Below are 24,403 nucleotides of genomic sequence, written 5' to 3'. Positions count from 1 at the left end.
GGCGTGCCCACCAGAAGTAGAAAGAAGGGTGAAAGTGCAACGGCACCTGTTGATTACAGATGCCCAAATTGTGACCGGACTTGTGTATCACCTCTTGGTCATATGAAAATGCTATATCTATCTATCAATCTCTCTCTCTCTATATATATATATATACCCCCTATACACAATTACTTTACTATAGTAAATTATTTACCTTTCAGACCCTGAGATCTATACTGCAGATGATGTAAAGGTCATCTATTTCTGTAGCCTACGGTTAACAAATGTGTTATGTGGCCAGCACAACGACCAACCGCATTTACTTTATAACTAATGTTAAGGTAACCAATAAAGCTGGGTGGACTCAGAGGCGCCCTAAGGATCCAGAAATTACAAATCGACAGACTTCAACAGGATTTGAACCCGGGAGCCTCCGGTTTGGAAGTCCAAGCGCTTTACCACTCAGTCAACGCAAAGAGAAAGTACGTGTATTACCAAGCACTCTTCAAGTTGAATGTTCAGGAAAGTTCTTCCAATGAAAGTCCTCTACCCATTAGAGACTCAGGAGCGACGTAAAAATCAAGAAATTCAAAATCCCAGTCTTCACCAAGATTCGAACCCAGGACCCCAGGTTCGAAAGCCAAGCACTAAATCATTCAGCCACCGCGTCCCCTGAATGTTCAGTGTTATATGTTAATGAGTTAGTACCATGCCTTTTTACACGATAGGATTACATGTATATTAATATATCTACAAACAAACTTTTAAAAAACTTACTTAAACATGCTAAAAATTTGACGCGGTAGGTTAATAAGTTATAAATAGACTAAAGTACATAAAACAACAGACGATAGACAGATCCATGGTTACTACTTCATGTTTATTACATAGTATAACATCCCTAACATATGTAAGAAGTCAGGGAGCAGTACGTCTCTAATGGTCAAGTTTTATTACATTATCATAACAAGACAAAACAATGAACGTAAGAATTGAGTCCAAATGCTCCATACATACACAGGGTGGCCCCAAAAGTTGGTTCTGAAGAAGGGGCAGCATCAAATGACCACCACGTCTACCTGACGTTAACACCTATTGTGTGTGTGTGTGTGTGTGTCGTTAAGACCAAGGTTTGTGAGAAGAAACCCAAAAACAAGAAATGATTTCAAAGATAACATTCAGCTCGCATTCACAGAAATGAAGATCAGACTTTGTGCCACACTGTGTGTCAGAATGTCCTATAGAGATTTGAAGACCGTTGGAATGTCGATGGAGAACATTTTGAACATCTGAGAGATTCAAAGGTTTGTGTTTGTGTGAACAGGTAGATCAAGTTTCCCACTGTTTCGAATTTTCAAACAAAAGTCTACGTGAGAACGGTAAAACCTACATTTGGGCCACCCTGGAGATCTAAGTACCGCCAACCTGCAACCTACTTTTAGGCCACCCTGTAGATCTAAGTTCCACCAACCTGCAACCTACTTTTGGGACACCCTGTAGATCTAAGTACCGCCAACCTGCAACCAACTTTTGGGCCACCATGTAGATCTAAGTACCGCCAACCTGCAACCTACTTTTGGGACACCCTGTAGATCTAAGTACCGCCAACCTGCAACCTACTTTTAGGCCACCCTGTAGATCTAAGTTCCACCAACCTGCAACCTACTTTTGGGACACCCTGTAGATCTAAGTACCGCCAACCTGCAACCTACTTTTAGGCCACCCTGTAGATCTAAGTTCCACCAACCTGCAACCTACTTTTGGGACACCCTGTAGATCTAAGTACCGCCAACCTGCAACCAACTTTTGGGCCACCCTGTAGATCTAAGTACCGCCAACCTGCAACCTACTTTTGGGACACCCTGTAGATCTAAGTACCGCCAACCTGCAACCAACTTTTGGGCCACCCTGTAGATCTAAGTACCGCCAACCTGCAACCTACTTTTGGGCCACCCTGTAGATCTAAGTACCGCCAACCTGCAACCTACTTTTGGGACACCCTGTAGATCTAAGTACCGCCAACCTGCAACCAACTTTTGGGACACCCTGTAGATCTAAGTACCGCCAACCTGCAACCTACTTTTGGGACACCCTGTAGATCTAAGTACCGCCAACCTGCAACCTACTTTTAGGCCACCCTGTAGATCTAAGTTCCACCAACCTGCAACCTACTTTTGGGACACCCTGTAGATCTAAGTACCGCCAACCTGCAACCTACTTTTAGGCCACCCTGTAGATCTAAGTACCGCCAACCTGCAACCAACTTTTGGGCCACCATGTAGATCTAAGTACCGCCAACCTGCAACCTACTTTTGGGACACCCTGTAGATCTAAGTACCGCCAACCTGCAACCTACTTTTAGGCCACCCTGTAGATCTAAGTTCCACCAACCTGCAACCTACTTTTGGGACACCCTGTAGATCTAAGTACCGCCAACCTGCAACCTACTTTTAGGCCACCCTGTAGATCTAAGTTCCACCAACCTGCAACCTACTTTTGGGACACCCTGTAGATCTAAGTACCGCCAACCTGCAACCAACTTTTGGGCCACCCTGTAGATCTAAGTACCGCCAACCTGCAACCTACTTTTGGGACACCCTGTAGATCTAAGTACCGCCAACCTGCAACCAACTTTTGGGCCACCCTGTAGATCTAAGTACCGCCAACCTGCAACCTACTTTTGGGCCACCCTGTAGATCTAAGTACCGCCAACCTGCAACCTACTTTTGGGACACCCTGTAGATCTAAGTACCGCCAACCTGCAACCAACTTTTGGGACACCCTGTAGATCTAAGTACCGCCAACCTGCAACCTACTTTTGGGACACCCTGTAGATCTAAGTACCGCCAACCTGCAACCTACTTTTGGGACACCCTGTAGATCTAAGTACCTCCAACCTGCAACCTACTTTTGGGCCACCCTGTAGATCTAAGTATCGCCAACCTGCAACCAAATAGCACAGTGCCTTATTGTGTTTTTATTTTATTCATCAAGGGAGAATACTAATCACTTTAGCAAACGATATTCTAAATATAGTAACATAGAATCAAATATACAGCGGAATGTTTAGTTTTAGCGAGAAAGAATACAACATGCGTTATAAATGTTTACTGTTTAAAAAAAATCTGATGGCAATTGTCCTGTTTATGTCAAGGTCTTTTATAATCATAATCCATGTAGTAGCACTTTTCCATTCACCAAAGTAGACTTGAAACGATATATGCATGCTTTACAATAACAAGTGAAGTGATAATGTTCATTTCATATAGATGAGATATGCCTTACATCATTTGCCACATGGACTGCAAGATCTGGGAGTGAACTTTTATGTCTCTATTATAGACCTAGTAGTCTTTGTTTATTCTTTGAACCTAATCTTATAAACAGCTTCTTCTTTTCATACATAGATATATTTCCGATCACCACATAATCAGAGGCGTAGTAAGGGGGACACGATGCCCCGGGCGCCAACCTAAAGCGCCACACGCAGCCTATATTTCTGTGATATTCATTTAAAATGGGGGGGGGGGGGGCGGCGCCAATAATGTAGCTTGCCCCGGGCCCACATTTCTCTCACTACGCCCCTGCACACACACTACAATATGTACCAAAGCTAGTCACATTTTAGATCAAGCATATCTACGCAACCCCACAAAGTGATGGCAGCTTAACTCCCTTACACTAAAGGTTTGGAAGCAATGCCCATAGGCTAAGGCCACACTCTTTGACATCAGCAACTTGCCTTAGCCACTGGTCATCTCAAAAGATATTTTGATGAAGACCGACATAACCTTTATAAAGACTTGACTAGTCAAGCCACTGTATCTACCTTATCCATCACCCAAATAACAAAGGTCAGAGCAAGAAACAGCAGTCAGTAGTATCAACACGTTAAATAGTACTAACACTAACATAGGTCTCAGAGACCATAACAAGTGTCTTACATAGGTCTCAGAGACCATAACAAGTGTCTAACATAGGTCTCAGAGGCCATAACAAGTGTCTAACATAGGTCTCAGAGGCCATAACAAGTGTCTTACATAGGTCTCAGAGACCATAACAAGTGTCTAACATAGGTCTCAGAGACCATAACAAGTGTCTAACATAGGTCTCAGAGACCATGACAAGTGTCTAACATAGGTCTCAGAGGCCATAACAAGTGTCTTACATAGGTCTCAGAGACCATAACAAGTGTCTAACATAGGTCTCAGAGGCCATAACAAGTGTCTAACATAGGTCTCAGAGGCCATAACAAGTGTCTAACATAGGTCTCAGAGACCATAACAAGTGTCTAACATAGGTCTCAGAGACCGTAACAAGTGTCTTACATAGGTCTCAGAGGCCATAACAAGTGTCTTACATAGGTCTCAGAGGCCATAACAAGTGTCTAACATAGGCCTCAGAGACCATGAAAAGTGTCTAACATAGGCCTCAGAGACCGTAACAAGTGTCTAACATAGGCCTCAGAGACCATAACAAGTGTCTTACATAGGCCTCAGAGACCATAAAAAAATGCCTTACATAGGCCTCAGAGACCATAAAAAGTGTAAAGCAATGGTACAATAGCAATAACTTCAAAAACTAACAACAGTTACACTACAGCAATGATAACAAATTTGTTGGGTAAAGTTAGACTTTTTTTTCAACATAATAGAAACTTCACTGAAACTGGATTTCTTTAAAAAGGTTTCAATGTCTGAAAAACATATAAATAAATGCAATTCTAACAATGGCTACTAAAATAAAAACTTAAACCCAGGAAATCAGAGAAAATATATTATGGTATAGAACAAATCTAAGGGGTCTCTTCATACAAGCTTAAAACCTGCAGAAAATGTGCACATGTACAGCCCCAAAAGCTCACATCTAAAAGGACCCTGGGCTATACAAAGTGCATGTTCACCTGTTACAAAGAGAAGGTTTGTCATAAATACATAGACACTAGTTGACTTCATCTTACCATGTTGGAAGACAATGATATGGTCATCAAAATGCAACATCTTCTTACAACTAAGTACACAGTTTGGACACATTCATTAAAAGTTAATTTTAAAAAAAAATTTTAATCAAAAGAATTTTCTGACATAGAACCAATCAATGTCTACAATGGAAATGGTCAAAAGACGGATTAAAAAAAAAAAGCCCCAATACAACATCTAGGTTTCTTATTCAAAGAATCAAGAATGCTCAAAGAATCAAGATTGCTCAAAAAATCAAGAATGCTCAAAGAATCAAGATTGCTCAAAGAATCAAGAATGCTCAAAGAATCAAGATTGCTCAAAGAATCAAGATTGCTCAAAGAATCAAGAATGCTCAAAGAATCAAGAATGCTCAAAGAATCAAGAATGCTCAAAGAATCAAGATTGCTCAAAGAATCAAGATTGCTCAAAGAATCAAGAATGCTCAAAGAATCAAGATTGCTCAAAGAATCAAGATTGCTCAAAGAATCAAGATTGCTGGGATAAGCTTTAACATAATGAAAACATTTATCAAGACATTATGTATACAAAATACCATTGAGCATAAAAAAATAATAAATTACCTTTGCATTATTCTTTCCAAATCTAAAAAGAACACAGATTTTAAACAGTAAGATCTAGCTTTGACAACTTCACTTCAGGACATTGTAGGAATCAGCCAAAGTGTTCCACTATTAGGTATTTGATATTTGGGCTTTTAGCACATCGGCACAATTTAGGCCATGTCGTGCCCATCCACTATTGGGTAAATGGTAGCTCTAATGGTAAAGAGTCTAATAGATAACAATTAGAATCCAATATAATAACAATGTCCAGATGAAGCATGTAAGGCAAGTATTGTCTCAGCTGTGAGCTCATAAAAGCAGAACAGTGCCACTGCTAAAGGTGATGTCTAGTACAAATGAAGACATTTAACCAACTCAAAAAAAAACAAAAACAAACTAATTTCAGATCTACAAAATAAACTAGTTTACCCAATATATAGATTGGTAAATACAAAGTATTGACTTAGCTGTGAGTTCATAAAAGCATAACAGTGCCACTGCTGAAGGTGATGTCTAGTACAAATGAAGACATTTAACCAACTCAAAAAAAAAAAAGAACTAATAATAATTTCAGATCTACAAAATAAACTAGTTTACCCAATATATAGATTGGTAGATACAAAGTACAAGCTTAAAATGGAACTATTCTATAAAGAAAAACACTACAACTAGTATAAAAACCACAATTGTTCAATGTCAACATTGGTAAGTAGGTCTGTAATATTGTGTTGGTAACCATGTGTTGCGCCAGTTAAACCAAAACTTAGATGCCAATTCCAGGCAGGCCTAGAGCCAGGAAAAAAAAAGTATTATAATTCTACTCTTAAAATGGTATATACACTAGAAGTGAACTAAAGATTTCAACAGACAACTGAAGAAAGACAATATTCTAGTTAAAAGACACATAAATAAGAAATAAAGTGAGTGAACCTGTTATAGAATTAGGTCTTCCTTTGCTGTTCTGTAAAAGGGAGATAATCTCTCCTCAGGGATTACTTATAGGGAACTTTCAGAGTCTCTTCTCAGCTAGTGCCCTCTGTCTTCTAAGAAGGTGTGACGCCTTATATGTGGAGTTGTGGACAGCCATGTTTTTCCTTTCTTTTTTTTTTCCATGTTACGGCTGACTTTGGTTACACACCCAAAATTCCTTATAGCTTCTTCAACAAGAGCTATTGGATAAGTGTGTTACCATTGGTCCCACAGTAAAAAAACAAAACAACATAAAATAAAATAAAAAAGCAAGAGTGGGCAATCATGTAAATGAAACATTGTTGACTGATAGATGTTATAAGTAGACAGACTACTAACTGTGACTATTGAGCGAAGTACGTAAGTGCAAGACAGGTTTGAACTGCTGGGAAATTAGTGATGACAGGAGAGAGGATTCAGTGAAAACAACAGATTTGTTTGTAAGATAAGCAGGCACAGTAGATTTCCCAAATACAAAGATTCATTATAATAGAATTCATGTTATAGAAATAAACAAAGAACCTTTAAACTAGAGTCAAACTTAGTAATTGACTGACCTAAATTGTTTTTCTCCCCTTTTAATATGTTCTTGCAAGGTTGTTTTTTTTCTGGACACTTACAAAACAAAATAAAAAAATTCTAGCTTGCTATTTTTAGCATTTGGTAACTCCCAATCTAATAAGCTTGTTGAGTGATGATGTTAGGTGTTCTATACTCTCAGAATGAAAAAGTTGAGATACAAGATGCTTTAACTTTGAATTCATAATAAACTTGACAAGGAAAAAAATCTGTTCAATAAACAAGTAAGTGCTTTTAAAATATACAAAAATGTTGCATCTGTAGAAATTGAATTATTAAATTATTTAAGTATATAATTATGAGTAGAACTCTTTTGTAATTAAGAAAAAAAAAATTAAGAAATACTTAATTTCAATAAAAATTATTTTAAATACTTTGTAATAAATTTATCAGCAGTAAAACAATTTAATTAATTAGATCTTTGTTAAAATAAATAAAAATTATTGTTCAGGTCAATGTATTTTTCGGATCAAGGCAAAAAGATCAACAAACGGTGAGACTTCTACTACCTTGCTTAGTGAGAGGAAAACAAGTTTGCATTTTTTTTTTATCAATTCAATTAATATTCAAAGCTGATTCAAAATGAACTTCAATATAATCTACAGGCAGTCTGGAAAAAAATATACATTTATAGATATAGTAGGTTTAATTGCAAATAAGACTGAAATTTAAATTAAAAAATTTACTGTAAAAAATTATTTTTTTTTTAATTTTTCTAGTTTAAAAAAAATAATAAATTCAATTGTGGAAAAAAAGAAATGATTAAGCAGCTTTTTTCAACCATCAATATTTCATAAGTCAAATGTAAGTTACAAAAACAAAAAAAAAACAACAAAAAAACATTTAAACACCCAAAAAAACTACAACAAAAAAAACATGAATTTCAAAGTGAATAACCCCAACAGCAATGCACACAATGAAATGTACTTTAAGTATCTGAAGCTAAAAGCCAAGTGAAAGCAAACTATTCAATCACTGAATGAGGAGAGCAAATGAATAAAATACTGCTCAATGCATGCAAAAAGAAAACTTCTAAAAACATTATAGAATAAATCAAGAAACAACTACAATAAATCATGATTTATGACTTTATAATCTTTCTTTTTCCCCGACTAGAATGATCTAGATAAAAAATTCTTAGCATGAATGCATTTGTACAAGGAATCAAATCAGCAGAACTATAGATAGTAGGTAATAAAAGAGAGTACCTTCTGTCAAGTCCACTATAAAAAAAAATATACTTTCAACATTGCAAACTGTATTTTTTAAAATACTCTTTGCTTGGCTGTACACAGAGCTTGGAGTTCTAACCAGTCGTCTAAATATGTCATGGTGAGAATTTGTAGCTTAAACAATTTTGTTTCCACTCTAAGTCATATCGTCATTCTAAACTAAAATTGTAGAAATTTCCCTTTGACCTTTCCATATCGGGTAAAGAAGTCAAACGAGGCTTACATTATGAAGAAAATTGATAGGTCAAACAGTTAACTAACAAATGTGAGACTTCATCTGGTGGAAAAAAAATGCTTGTGGTTTACCTAACTGTTCATAATTATTTAATCAATAAAATAGAGAAGTATAAATTAAAGCCAATCAGTCACTGATATACACAGGTTTTCTAAGATCTAAATGGCTTCCTTCAAGTCAAAACATTATTTAAACATTCAACAGTTACCAGTATTTAATCATTTTCCAAACATCTGAAATAGACTGTAAGTTAACAAATAGAGTAGACTGTCATAAACCAAACTGAATCAGATCATGAAGCCAGTTACAATAAGGTGGGACTAAATATTTAAAAGGCTAACCGATTAGTGTCTTTCATAATACAAATATCTGAATAAATAAAGCAAACAAACATCTGTCATTTTTCAGTCAATAGCATAAAATTCAGAACACTAAAACACGACAGTTGAAATGTAAATACTAGTCTGTGTCATATAAAAGTTCAATGGCTTTTATTGTAAGTAGTGAAACAAATTGAAATATCAAATGTCATTTGTTATCTGGCTGAGGTCAATTGTATAAATAAGTATAAATAACATTCATTTACCCTACAGAACATATATATATGTATATATATATACACTCTTCATGATTGACTTCATATTTATGTCAATGTCTCTTAAATACAAATCTATAGATTAACTTATAAGTACATTGTAAAATATGCAGATTTTATTACTTTTTTGGTCGGTTTTAACCCTTAAGGTGCATGTGGTAGTTTAGCCTCCATTTTTTTATGCACTCATTGTAGAATAGCTCAGCACTTTAAGGGTTAAGTAAAAAAAAAGATAAAAATTTTCTACCAACAATTTAAAAAGAATTTTACTACCAAAGGATAAATGATGAAATCAAAACTCATCCTGAAATAAAGAGAAAAAATCCAAGATATCCTGTGGAGTACATGTTTTGTACTCAATAAATATAACTCCAGTTTCAATTAAATTTATTGAAACTTTAAAATAGAAATAAATAAATGTCAATATTTGTACAAGCCAAAGGAATGTCTTATTTCATGGGTCAGAGCTAAAAATATACACTGCATACAAATTACTTCCTTTCATTCCATCCTTTGTTTCTGTTTCCTGTTTACATGGTACACATCTATAAACACACACACACACATATTGCTAATGCTGCCGTCATTAATCTTCGCTTGGTGGAAGGGCGTCTGGGTTTAGGTACTGACAGATCTGGGTTTCGTTGCTGACAAAGACAACTTTGCTGGCTGTAATTTCATTCAGCCTAGAGAAAAAAAAATAAAAAATAAATAGATAAATAAATAGATAGAGATAGGTCAAAGTGTTTCATAACTTATGTACATTCATTTTTAAAATCAGTGGAATACGAAGCAAAGATAGCAGAACTGGGAATGGACCCTGAGGTGAATTGCCCAGAACAGAGTCCAATGTCAAAGTACTGTTACGATACTAGGCTCCACAGGGAGTCAAAAGGATTAAGTCAATTAAGTCAAGTAAGTCATAAAAAAATTAAGTGAATTAAGTCAATTCATTTTAAAAGAAGAGAATGAGTTGAAGAGTTCCTCTAGAGAATGTCTCAAACCCTGGACCATCATGTCAACAATCTGAACCCTATGATAAAAAGAGGATTTACGTCTAGACATATATCAATGAGTCTAACAGCTCAGCTCACTGCTTAGTTGCTTAGTTGTTAATTAATTGTTCCTCAATTATCACTCAAGAAATGAGTAAAAGGTGATTCGTAGTTCTAGCTTTCAAACATCAAGCTATCAAGAAGTGGTGTAACAATCATACTACATTGTCATATGAAACCAATAGATATGGCACAGAAATTCAACGTTTGCTAGAATCAGGCCAAAGTCTCCCTTCTGACCAGTCACAAAATATTTACAGAAGTAGGCAAAGGTCTCCCCTCTGACCAGTCACAAAATATTTACAGAAGTAGGCCAAGGTCTCCCCTCTAACCAGTCACAAAACATTTACAGAAGTCCCCTATTACAACAGCTAAACATAAATTTTACTGAAATGTTGCTATTATCATGATCCCTTGTAAAGATTTTTTCAATTGATTAGTAGGACTGAACAAAAGGTAGGCACAACAAAATTAAGTTCAACTGATCCTACAGAAAACACAATCAGACTACTTTCATTTAGTTTTATCTTACAAGAAACCTAAGGTCATAGATAAGAGACTTGCTGTGCTCATGAGAGAAAAGATAAGAAATCTAATTTGACTGTGCAAGGTTCTCTTAATTGTAAGGGATTAACTTTTCACTAACCAATATAAATCAGTTTTCTAATAACAGACACAAGAGAGCCGAATGTCGAAAGAAAAGTAAACATTTTTTTATAATCAAGTATAAAAAGCGGCAAGTTAAAATCTAAACTCTCGCTATAATTCTAAGGAGCACAGAAACTATTATTATGTGAGCAAAACCAATTTATATTACTAAATTAGCTTCATTTAATTATTATTTAAATTATCTAAAAATAAATATAAATGTTATTTATACTACTTAGATGGCTGAAGAGAAATCTCCAACTACAGTCTGTGGGAAACAATACAGCTAACACCATAACAAGCAAGAAATTAAAAGACGCAAATGGGGCTAGATTGGATATACAATGTGAAGAACAAAAGAAAATATAGCCTGAGAAAGACTGGAACATCAAAGGAAACATGACCGAATATTATATGATAACCCAATAGCACCTATTTCCCATTTGAAAAAGCTACCCTCTATTTCCTAAACAAAAACAACAACAAAAAAAAACTCTGAATAAAATAAAATATAAGCTAAAAAAAATAGTTATAGAAAAGAAATATAATATTATATCAAAAGTAATAAAGAAACAAGTTTAAAAATAAAAAAATATGTCTAGTCAAAAAAAATAAATATTTAATACCTTTAGAATTAAAACGAGCTTCAAAAACACTCAATTTCCTGGGCAGGCCTTATTCACTGAGGTATTCCCATTTTTGTTTAAAAAATTTCCAAAAAAAAAAAAACCCAATTATACACATCCAGTTTTTACTTAAGAAGAGTAACCATGCTTGACTTCTCCTTCTGAAGGAGATATGATAAGGTCTTCTTATTTGAAAGTTTTGAAAGTTTAAAAAACTGCTGCTAGCATTCTAAGGCATCCAACCACATTCTGCATCTAATGTAAACAATGCATCTACAGCTATAGGCACTGTTTATTTTAAAAAAATAAAAAATTTTAAAGTAAAATTTCGCAAACAAAATGAACAAACCAAACAAAAACTAGCTACTAACCACGGCCGTATAACAGCCCAGCATCCCTGGAACATGACTGGTGCGTTGTAGACTAAGCAGATTCCTAACCTCTCTGGGTAGTACTTGCCCAAGAGCCATATCAACTTTTTGACAAACTGATAGTCCATATTGGCCATAGAGAACTGCTTCATATCAAACACTATACAAATATTGTCTATAATTTGTTCATCAAGTCTCTGAAATGTTTGTTCCTGTCAAAATAACATTTAAAACATAGATTTTAGATTTGTCAAGTAGATTTTTAAAAAATGGACAAGTTAATTCAATTTTGTTTAGGGGATTTCCTGATATTTTATGAGCCCTAAGAGCCCTGGTTAAAACTGACAACTTGGAAATCATTTCTTTATAAACTCAGAAAAATAAAATAAAACATGGGTCCGCAGTTAACATTGTACAAAATTTATTATTAGGATCTTAGGGTCTGGCTCTTAAGGTTACAGAGATAAACTTAAATACACTCGACTTTTGATAGTCTGACAGTTACAGGATGAGGAAGTGTTATATTCAGAAAATGTTTGATTACCAAAAGGTTAGCTCCAAAGAATTAAACAGATGTCAAGAAACTCCTAGATTTATTTATGGCCTAATAAGATATTCACTTAGACTTTCAAGGGAAAAAAAAAACAATTGATGAATAGGAAAAATGTATTGATCTTAAAAAAAAAATTGATTTCAGCTTACAAATACTGTACTAATTTTCAATTAAGGCAACCTACATTCTAAAAACATATATACCTCTGTATACATTAATTACATGAATTTAGGGGTCTGTATTAACAAATCTTTTATACTTATTTCAATTTATTTTGATGTCATGACTTTCCAGCATTCAAATAAGCTATAGGGTCAATCCTGAAAGTTACTTTCCCACCAATTTTGTAGACATACCAGCAACAAGAAATGATTCTAGAAGCTTTATCAAATGTGTGCCTCAGTGGCATAAACCACTTGGTCATCCTATCAATGGTGGCTCAAGTTCAAATCAAGTCATGAGCTTATGTTTGCTAAGCAGATAAAGACAGCACAGAAACCTTCTCCCAGATACTTCTTAACCCACAGGTCCACAAAAGATATTGGACCAAAGCACTCTATGAGTATACTATTGCCTTAGCTGACATAGAAGAGAACCTGGTTGCATGTGGCCTCAGAAAGAGACAGATGGAGGTCACTCAAAAAGGCAGCAGGATACACATTTGAGACCAAAAGAAAATCCACAGCTGAGGACAGAAGCAGATGGCGAAAAGTAAATCTTAATCGACCACCGGCGGACAATGGTTATGCTAACCCCGGACGTGGCAAAATATGTAGGTCACAGCTCGGCTGCGTAGCCACTGGAAATACTGCATTCCTCATTGCCTATGACATTTTTCATCTCTACTTTTTGTGTGACTAAAGAGGCCAATCCTTGATACACAACTGGGGTCACAGGTTGGGTATCTGTAATCACCAGGGGCTGTTGCACTTTCACCCTTTCTACAACCAGCTCCACGCTTTTTAGTGTTTCAAATGTAAGCATCAAAAAAGTCCAATCCTCTTCACATTCATTCTTAGATGAATATTTACCTGCTATGCAATTCTGAGGCTTGAGAAATATCCTAAAAATACACTGGTATGACAAAGTAGAAAACACCAAACTGTGGGAGATGAGTGGACAGAAAAATATAGAAGTGCAGATCTTAGAGAGGAAGTGGAGATGGATTGGTCACACCCTTAGAAAAGATACCAGCAACAGAGCTAGGCAGGCCATAGAGTGGAACCCCCAGGGAACAAGACGCAGAGGAAGACCAAAAAGAACATGGCGACGCAGTGTACTTGAAGAAGCAGAGAAGACCGGGAAGAGCTGGGACACCATCAAAAAGCTAGCAAGAGACCGTGGAGAGTGGCGTGTTTTTGTCGAGGCCCTATGTTCCATGAGGAACTCAAAGGAGTGATGATGAATTCTGAGGCTAATTTCATCATTTTCAAACAATAATGTGTCAAAATGTTGACGTTCATGCTGTTTGTTTTAGGCTACACAAAAAAATTTAAAAATTCAAAAATCAACTTACCAATAAGTAGACAGTAAATTTTGTAAGTTTGTCAAGGTCTCTGTCTGCGGCCACATGCTTCCTCGCAATTATGTACAACACAGGCCTGGGTAGGAGAAATCAAAAAATTCAACAACTGCAAACTTTGTGGTAGTTACATTACATTAAACATATCCAGCACAAAGAAAGTTAAACATAATATAATGTTTACATTTGTGTTGCTTATGCCTACACCACAGAAACAGATGACCTTTGCATAATTTGCCCTATAGGTCACAAGGTCTAAAAGGGCAGCATGCCTACACCTTACTTCTAGCATGCCTAAACCTTACTTGTAGCATGCCTAAACTTAATTCTAGCATGCATACACCTTACTTCTAGCTTTTTTTGAAAGTATTTTATGAAACCACAATTCCTAACATCCATGATTCAATTGCAAATTAGACCATCTATTTAATATATTTTGACGCAGCAAAGAATATTTCTACATATTTATACTACAGTTTGGTAACCATAAAGGTCATTGTCATAAAAAGTTTGTAATCTTCGATACTGATGGCCCTAGATCAGGGGTGTGCAACTTTTTTGTATCGAGGGCAGCATTACAAAATTTTTGGGAAATAGGGGGCCACACACACATATATATATATATACACACACATGGTGAGCTGATGGTATTGAAAACTGTTTTTTGATGTCTTAAAATTTGCTTTTATAAATTCCACAATTAAGGAATCCAAATAAGTCTAGTACTTTTAATTATTTCACTACAGTTTCACCTTTCAGCAAAGGAAAATGACAAAGCCTGTTTTCTTTTGCTTTCCTGAAGAAATGGGAAAGCCTTGTTTGAAAAGATTTAGCATGCATTAACATTTCATATGCAAAGAACCCATTGTAATAGTAATTATGATGAAGAACAGTAAATCTGTCTTCAACTCGTCATTAGAAATATTAGAAAGAAAGTCTCAGTCAATGTCATTCATGGAACATAAAAATTTCTTCCTCGAGATTTTAAATTCTTCTCATTTCCATGCCCATGCTAAGCCAACGGATACATCAAAATATTTTATTTCTAAATCTTCAAGTACTTGTTGGAACTACCTGTGGTTAAAACCCCTAACTCTGATAAGTTTGATCACTATAACTTTCAAACCAATATTTCAATATTTTATGCAGCTTTGTGCAAACTTTACTGTTTATAGTTGGGATATTCTTTATTAAAAAATAATTTAAAAAAAACTGTTTTTCTCAGTCAAAGATCAAGCTTCATCAGTTGTTACACTTGCCATTTTGTTCCAAGCATACCCAACACTCAACACAGTTCTTCATAGCATTGAATAAATACTGACTAGAAATTGTGTCCGAAATTGAGTGTATTCAAGTGTAGCCGATAAGCATAATCTTAGTTTACTTGAAACTGTTTATAATAAGACAGTTTCAATAATTTAAATAAATATTTTTTTAAAATTATTTGCATTTTTTATATGCATTTACTGTGGGCACACCTGATTTCTGTAGGTGTCATGTGGCCCGCAGGCCGTAATTTGCTCACCCCTGCCCTAGATTGATTACAAGATGAAGATCTTGATTTTTTGTTTTATATTTAAGGATATTCAAGATATTATATATAGCTAGCTATGGCCTCATTTATTCAACTATGGATCATCTCAATGAAGTGAGATTTATGCCTGGGCATTAGCTATAAATAAGCTTAGCAGTAAAGAACTTGGATTCTGAACCGGGTCTCGGTTCAAATCCTGCTGAAGAATGGGATTTTTTATTTCGGGATCTTTGGGTGCCTCTGAGTCCACCCAGCACTAATGGGTACCAGACATTAGATGGGAAAAAAATGGCTATTGGTCACGTGCTTGTCACATGACACCCTCATTAACCATAGGCCACAGAAACAGATGATCTTTACATCATCTGCCCTATAGATCGCAAGATCTGAAGGGAAACTTTACTTACATAGCTATAGTTAGAACCATGACAACAATTTAAACTAAGCCAGTCCAATACAGCTCGATGCAAAAAGATTGGCCTTGTTAATTTAGATCTTGAATATCTGATGAATAAACAATTGTAAGCCCGTAGAAAATAACACATCTGACCTGCTTTTGACATCCCTTGTCCTCAGTAAATGGGCAACACCTTTAGACATTTCACTGATAATATCTGGATCAGAAGAAGTCAAGCTGTCTACCTGGAACTCTTTCCTCCATTTGTTGTACTTGGTTATACCCACAAATGCAGCATCCGCAGTAGTGTAGCCTCGCAAAAATCGACGCAGGGAGGCTTCAGAGTGAGCCTTAGCAGAGACAAACAAAAAATTTAAATGGCTTTAAGGGATGGGATTCAAATGGTTCAAAAGTATATCAAAAACCTTTATTCTTTAATTTTCCCAAGACATTGTTCACTTAATTTGTATTGATTTATAACAAAAGATCCAAGCCCAGAATAGGTCAGATAAGCATGTGTAAGACAGTGCTTTGCTGACTATTAGCACTTAAGTCAAGTCTTGAACTTATGTGTTAAGCACTCTGCTAAATAATATGGCAAAAATCAGAAACTGGATCTTGAAATAAGGCAGCAAGATAAAATCATCAATGAAGAAGTCCTTTGAGGATCAGGGTGCCTGCATATTTGCACTGTTATCAGCAGTAGACGTCTTAGCAGGCTTAGACATTGACACAGAATGCCACAGGGTCAGAGATTAGGGTTGATTCACTATTATGACATATTGTACTCATGAATTTAATCTCCAAAATAATTTAGCAAAAAAGAGAAACTTAATATTAATGAGTAAGCCAGTTTATATATCATTTAGAAAATTTTATATTTTAATATTTTTTCTGAATGTATATATAAACTTGATTTTTATCCGGCACTAAAATGTCTATTTTTTATATTAAACAAAAGTTATTTTAATGATACTTTGTTTCAACAATATAAGAAAACACAAGCACACCTGCACTATATACTGTTAGTAGAGAGCTTTGTTATTTCTTTCAGCAGATGAATGCCCTAAAAGAGTTGGGTTTTTTTTTTTTACATTTTCTTCTTCTTCGTTCTCATTGTTATGCTGGAGCGTTCAGATGACAAGACCAATATATGAGATGAAATGCACAGTGGTTTCCAAATCTGGGAGCTCTCCATATAGTTTTCTTTTTATTGGGGTGTTTTGGGGCCAGTGTCTTATATGGGCCTCTTGGTAAAGAGAGCAGTTTTGGAGGACAAGGTAGGCATTCTCAGGTGATACTCCACATGGGCAGATTTCACTGATTCCAATTTTGAGCTTACGGTACATGTGTTGTGGCATTCTGTTGTGTCCGGTCCTGAGTCGAAAGATTAGACGTTGGTCTTGTCGGGATAGCTTATAGTAAGCATCATCTTTCTTGTGATTTGGATGAGAGCTCATCCATTAAAAACCTCAGAACAGCACTTACAAAGCTCAACCACAACAGTAAAAAAAACTGTTATTCAATGGATACCAGCTCATATACAACTTGAAGGAAATGAGAAGGCTGACACACTCGCCAAGAGTGGGAGAACTAACTCACAAATAAACTCTGCACTCTATCCAGAAGAATTGAAGAAATTAATTGTAAATAAAATAAATGAGAAATGGACGAGCTCTTTTTACATTTTAAATATTTACCTCTGATGGATTCTCCTCAAACACCGGCTGTAAAGAAAAAATATTTCAAAGACATTACTGAATGCAAAGGCAATGTTTAGTACACATTTAAAATTATGGACACTAAGGTTAAGTATTTGATGTATAGGCTTCATGTAATAAACCAACTAATTCAGATGAATCAAATTTATTACTTTAAAAATGCTGGCAAACAGAAGAGATATTGAACTTCTAAAGGCAAATTCTTTTTAATGATTCTGCAACACTGTAAAAATAAAATCTTACCTGACATTTAAGTTTTAATTCGGCTAAACCTGTTTCAAAATCTGCTGCTTTCTGGTCTGGAGTTTTAGAATTGCCAGTTAGCTTTCCAAGCATAGAATTAAACACTGAAAAATAGAAAGAGTACACAAATAAAAAAAATTAAAATCAATTAAGGTGTAGGCATGCGGGGGGGGGGGGGGGGGGGGGGGGGCTGATAATTGTTTCTTTTTAATTTAAAATACAAGCAGTTTAAAAAGCACTGTTGAAAATTAACTTAATTTGCAGCTTACCATTCCAGTCAGTAAAAAAAAAGGGGTATCTACAGATTAGGACAGTTCTAATACTACAGCCAGACATAACCTATCACTAGCGGAAGGCTTAAAAGTAAAACTACTAAATATCTAATATCTTATGAGTTTGTTTGCAGTCGTATGGAAATAGCCAGAAAATCTACAACCAGCTGACTGGGAATGAACATTGGTTTGAGGCAATTTTTTATTTTTTATTCTCTTGGATTGATGACTCACTAAAAAAAATTAAAATCACAATTTTAATTACAATGTATCTTAAAGTAAACAAGGGAATAAGGTAGATGTATTTCATTAACAAATCTCAAAATAAGAAAAATCAAACTTAGATCTTTTTTAAAAGTCATGGAATTACTTTTATAAATATAATTTATTTTTTATTTTTGTAATGAACACTTCATCAAATAGAAACCAGTAAAAAAATAAAAATAGAATTAACTTTTAATTTACAGACTAAACAGCATTGTAATATTAGGTTGTTTTTTTTTTGCCATTGTGTTTAAATATCTACTTTTAATCTTTTTTTCCAAGGCCTACTCATGATTACTAATGAGAATCGAATAAGTAGGACTTCACGCTACAAAATAAAAGGGCTATTTCCAACAAAACAGCTTTTATGTTTCAGATTTTTAAAAAATATCAAAATAAAATTTATTCTTAGTTTGTATTGAAAATGGCTTTGAAAAAGAGCTAGGCTTCCGAACCAAGGGTCCAGGTTCGAATCCTGGTGAAGACTAGAATTTTTAAATTCGGAATCTTTGGACGCCTCTGAGTCCACCCAGCTTCAATGGGTACCCGACATTAGTTGGGGAAAAGTAAATGCAGTTGCTTGTTGTGCTGGCCACATGACACCCTCGTTAACCGTAAGCCACAGAAACAGATGACCTATACATCATCTGCCCTATTGACCACAAGGTCTGAAAGGGAAACTTTACACAGCGCAGGAGCTAGTGATTAAAATTGCTGTACAATCAATTACAAAACTTCTATTTAAATTGTCTATCTATAGATTTAAAGTTGTTTTTTTTTTATTTTATAACTTTCAGACATCCCTTCAGAAATGAAAATTATTACATCCTATAACTTCCTGCAGGTCAATGTGGTAAAAAAGTGGGCAGGGTTCAAACTAGGGACCATTGCTAGCACACACATAGGTTATCTAATACTACTTTATTGTGAAGGTTTGAGCTGAATTAATATTACAGTAGTTAGCATGCCTTTTTTTTTTAGATTTTCCTATTATATATATATTTTTGTTCTATTTTCCCTTTAAATAACAATGTTCACTTCGATGTCAAGGCTGACATACATGTATGGATGTTTCCATTTTTTTTTACCTTCCCCAGCAGAAGGGGAGTGGATCTAGACATATTATAAAGCTATTTTGAAAAATACTAATGTATCAACTAAATAGAACTGGCTTAAGAGTAGAATCGGAAAAAATGTATTTTTCATAGCAATGCTTTCCATCAAAAGATGGCCAGATTTGCCTAGATTTCAAATAATAAATCAGTGAGGGTACCCTTAAGACAAGGCAAACGTGAAAGTCTCCTTAAAAATAATGTTACTTATATTCTGAGCTGTATTTTTCATCTAATAATAATAATGCTTTTTTTAGGATGAAAAAACTTAGATCTAGTATTCTAGTAATGTCTGTAATAACCTACAGACATAGATCAAATGATTTTTTTATTATAAACTATTCTATACATAATACTGTATTAGTGTATATTATTATATATTTATAAATACATTTATAAAGATTTAAAATATATATTATATACTAAAATCTAGTAGTGTTACTGACTAAGGTGTAAATAGTGTAACAACACTAAAAGTCTAGATATATCTAGTATCAATATAGATCTAGATTCTAGACATAGTTTTGACTTTAAATTTAAAAGTTAGATCTCAATCTAAAGACTTGGATCTGACATTCAGTGAGTAAATAATCTGGAGAACTTAAAATTAAATCTCTTTGATATAGATTATTATAGAGATCTATCATAAGTATCATATACCCTACTATGATTTATGATGACACTGACTATGGCGTCTATGATCTATAGATAGATGATAATCTAAAATAATCTATGGTACAAGACAAGTAGATCTATTATGAGCATGATACTCCTAGCTAGATGTAGATCTATCTGATTCTATCATCGTCTCTTACGCTGTAAGTTACAGAACACTGAACAGTAGTAACTAAGTCTAAAATTAAGTAAGACAGTAAGTTGAGTAGAGATGAGTAGTGATGATCTAAAACTTGATAGATCTAATTCTAATCTGGTAGTAGTACTAATTTTATTAAATTAAGTCAATTTAAGTACTATACTATAATAAAACTATATCTACTAAGACTAAGTAACTAACTACTAGACTAGATCTAGATCTAGACTACTTTTTTATCTAGACTTCTTAGTTTAAAGTAAAGTCACACAAACTGTGACAAAGTAAAGACTAAAGAATGTAAAGGAAGGGAACAATAATATAGATCTAATTTTATAATGAATCATTAATCATGACAATGATGAATGACAATGAATCATTTTCATTTATTGAATGTAAGACTTTAACTTAAGTTTACTTAGTAAAGTTAACACTGTCACTGTCACTATCACTAGACTAGTACATTACTACTATCAGCTTACTTTTTCGACCAATTGTGAACTACAGTCTATTAAGCCTAAGCGGACTCATTCTAACATTTTACTATCGCAATCTAGAATCTAGATCTTAGATCTAGACTTAAGGAGGAGACACAAGAAATAAATCTAAACAGTGAACTACACTAGATCTAAACTTTAGATTCTTGATCTAAAATTAACTTCCAATTGTTATTGATCGTTGTTGACGAAACATGTTTACTAATCTTCCCAACAAAAAGAGTAGTGGTGTGATGAGTATAAAATATAAACTAAATTATCAGAACAATTAAAATTGGAAACAAAACAAAACATTGCTTATGAACTAATTTTTCTTTTATGTAGAAAGAAAACATAAAGATCTCTATTTGATATACTTAAATTAGTATTTGTTATAATTAACAACGAAGGATAACTAGATTTTAGATCTATTATTCAAATCCAAATAGATCAATGTATGGCAAAATCTTTTTTTTTTAAATTATCCTAAAAGATTTTTTGTTTAAATGACAAATGTTCAGAACAAATTTTTAAAAATCAAAAATAATGTAAAGACTTCAAGATTTAGATGTAGACTTGTATACGAACGCTTGTGTTTCGTTACAAGCATTACACATTATGACTTAAACTCCCTTCGTGAAGAGTATCGTGTTGAGACTTAATCTTGTAGAGCACTTGAAAGAAATAGGTCAGTTTATAGGTTTCCTTATTGTCACCGTTCAAGGGAGAACCTAGGCTGTTGCCCAAAATGGACCAGTTTATCCTCTCTAACTCCACGAACTGCATCGTGCAAGACGCGACATTATGACAAAATGTGTTTCTGTTCTTTATTCGTCCTCTATAATGGCAGCATCCTGTGTCGTGGTTCTCCTTGAATCGCCCGAAGCATAATATGAACTGGGATAGCAAGGCCCGTTGAACTGGGATAGGACGGCCTGTTGAACTGGGGTAGGACGGCCCGTTGAACTGGGATAGGACGGCCTGTTGAACTGGGGTAGGACGGCCTGTTGAACTGGGATAGCAAGGCCCGTTGAACTGGGGTAGGACGGCCTGTTGAACTGGGATAGCAAGGCCCGTTGAACTGGGGTAGGACGGCCTGTTGAACTGGGGTAGGACGGCCCGTTGAACTGGGATAGGACGGCCTGTTGAACTGGGGTAGGACGGCCTGTTGAACTGGGATAGCAAGGCCCGTTGAACTGGGGTAGGACGGCCTGTTGAACTGGGATAGGACGGCCTGTTGAACTGGGGTAGGACGGCCTGTTGAACTGGGATAGCAAGGCCCGTTGAACTGGGGTAGGACGGCCTGTTGAACTGGGATAGCAAGGCCCGTTGAACTGGGATAGGACGGCCTGTTGAACTGGGATAGGACGGCCTGTTGAACTGGGGTAGCAAGGCCCGTTGAACTGGGGTAGGACGGCCTGTTGAACTGGGATAGTAAGGCCCGTTGAACTGGGGTAGGACGGCCTGTTGAACTGGGATAGGACGGAATGTGTAACTGGGATAGCAAGGCCCGTTGATTTGGAGTAGGACGGCCTGTTGAACTGGGGTAGTAGACCTGTTGAACTGGGATAGGACGGCCTGTTGAACTGGGATAGGACGGTCTGTTGAACTGGGATAGGACGGCCTGTTGAACTGGGATAGGACGGCCTGTTGAACTGGGATAGGACGGCCTGTTGAACTGGGATTGAACGGCCTGTTGAACTGGGATAGGACTATCTGTTGAACTGGGATAGGACTATCTGTTGAACTGGGATAGGACGGTCTGTTGAACTGGGATAGGACGGTCTGTTGAACTGGGATAGGACGGCCTGTTGAACTGGGATAGGACGGCCTGTTGAACTGGGATAGGACGGCCTATTGAACTGGGATAGGACTGCCTGTTGAACTGGGATTGAACGGCCTGTTGAACTGGGATAGGACTATCTGTTGAACTGGGATAGGACGGCCTGTTGAACTGGGATAAGACGGTCTGTTGAACTGGGATAGGACGGCCTATTGAACTGAGATAGGACGGCCTGTTCAAATGGGATAGGACGGCCTGTTGAACTGGGGTAGCAAGGCCCGTTGAACTGGGGTAGGACGGCCTGTTGAACTGGGATAGTAAGGCCCGTTGAACTGAGGTAGGACGGCCTGTTGAACTGGGATAGGACGGCCTGTTGAACTGGGTTAGCAAGGCCCGTTGAACTGGGGTAGGACGGCCTGTTGAACTGGGATAGTAAGGCCCGTTGAACTGGGGTAGGACGGTCTGTTGAAATGGGATAGGACGGCCTATTGAACTGAGATAGGACGGCCTGTTGAACTGGGATAGGACGGCCTGTTGAACTGGGATAGGACGGCCTTTTGAACTGTGATAGGACGGCCTGTTGAACTGGGATAGGACGGCCTATTGAACTGGGATAGGACGGCCTGTTGAACTGGGATAGGACGGCCTGATGAACTGGGATAGGACGGTCTGTTGAACTGGGAGAGGACGGCCTGTTGAACTGGGATAGGACGGCCTGTTGAACTGGGCTAGGACGGCCTGTTGAACTGGGATAGGACGGCCTGTTGAACTGGGATAGGACGTCCTGTTGAACTGGGATTGGACGTCCTGTTCTTCTCGCTTTACATGCCACCAAGCATCTTTACGATTTGTTCTCTTCATCTGCCTCCATTCTCTGCCTTTATCTGATTTGTCCCTGCTATCTGCCCAGAGTGTGTGTTCCTCTTACTCCTCTTACAGACTAAAGCTCGAACACTTTGAAATGAGAGCGGCACGTCAGGCGCAGGCTTTGGCTAAAAGGTTGGCTCACTTGTTACCGACCAGCCCACGATGGGCTATACACTATTTACACGTAGCCTAGGCGTTTCATGCTCACCAGGAGCTCCTCTAGACTAGAAATAGAGCGGTTCGCTTCGCCGGTAGCTGCATCTCTTAAACCTGCTCCAGCGCCACTTTCAGGAAGCCGGATCAATGAGCCTTATTATTGAGGATGTTTACACTTTAATGTTTACACATGTTAATCCCAGTAGTCCCTTCTTTTATTAATTTTAGACATCCCTTTCCAATTCTTAAGCAATAAAATTCAATAGAAACAGACGATATAAAGAAAAGATAGTAGCAGACGATCTAAAAAAAAAGATAGTAGCAGACGATCTAAAAAAAAAAAGATAGTAGCAGACGATATAAAGAAAAGATAGTAGCAGACGATCTAAAAAAAAAGATAGTAGCAGACGATATAAAGAAAAGATAGTAGCAGACGATCAAAAAAAAAAAGATAGTAGCAGACGATATAAAGAAAAGATAGTAGCAGATGATCTAAAAAAAAAAGATAGTAGCAGACGATATAAAGAAAAGATATGGTAGGGATGTCAGAAAACACAAAGAAATGATAGATTTAATGGGAGAGGTTTTCAAAATAAAACAAAACGACGACAATGACGTCTTATTGAAAGATGAAAGAAGAATACAAAAATAACTTTATATTAAAAGCTAAAGAACTTAGAAATGTCATTCTATAGAAATAGAAAATGCACACAAATTATTATATGGTTTTATTTTTGTGTAATTTGTTTTTTTATCGATAGGCCTTTTTTCTTAGGCTATTGTGTACACCAGGTCCAGGTGTACCAAAAAAAAAAAAAGGATTCTCCTCTATGTATGAAAATGTACAATTACATGTTGTCAATAAGCGTTTTACCT

General features: G+C 36.1%; 1 protein-coding gene across 1 annotated transcript; it reads right to left on the bottom strand.

The window, feature by feature from the left end:
- Positions 1-843: 843 nt before the first annotated feature.
- On the bottom strand, positions 844-20,949 carry LOC106078063 (uncharacterized). Its single transcript, XM_056038673.1, has 7 exons — positions 20,728-20,949; positions 17,787-17,890; positions 17,523-17,549; positions 15,976-16,172; positions 13,886-13,970; positions 11,817-12,028; positions 844-9,802 (listed from the first exon to the last, which is right to left on the bottom strand). Coding segments are annotated over exons 1-7 (726 nt in total). The 5' UTR covers positions 20,729-20,949; the 3' UTR covers positions 844-9,702.
- Between the last annotated feature and the right edge of the window lie 3,454 nt (positions 20,950-24,403).

The sequence above is a fragment of the Biomphalaria glabrata genome, chromosome 8 (genome assembly GCF_947242115.1).
Source record: "Biomphalaria glabrata chromosome 8, xgBioGlab47.1, whole genome shotgun sequence".
NCBI classification, from domain to species: domain Eukaryota; kingdom Metazoa; phylum Mollusca; class Gastropoda; family Planorbidae; genus Biomphalaria; species Biomphalaria glabrata.
This window is presented reverse-complemented; position numbering and strand designations above follow the sequence as displayed.

Excerpts from the sequence above, each read along its gene's own strand:
- LOC106078063 (XM_056038673.1), bottom strand. Across the intron at positions 17,550-17,786 it reads AATTAAAACTTAAATGTCAG|CCGGTGTTTGAGGAGAATCC; the intron begins GTAAGATTTTAT and ends TTTTCTTTACAG. Across the intron at positions 16,173-17,522 it reads TTGAGGAGAATCCATCAGAG|GCTCACTCTGAAGCCTCCCT; the intron begins GTAAATATTTAA and ends GTCTCTGCTAAG.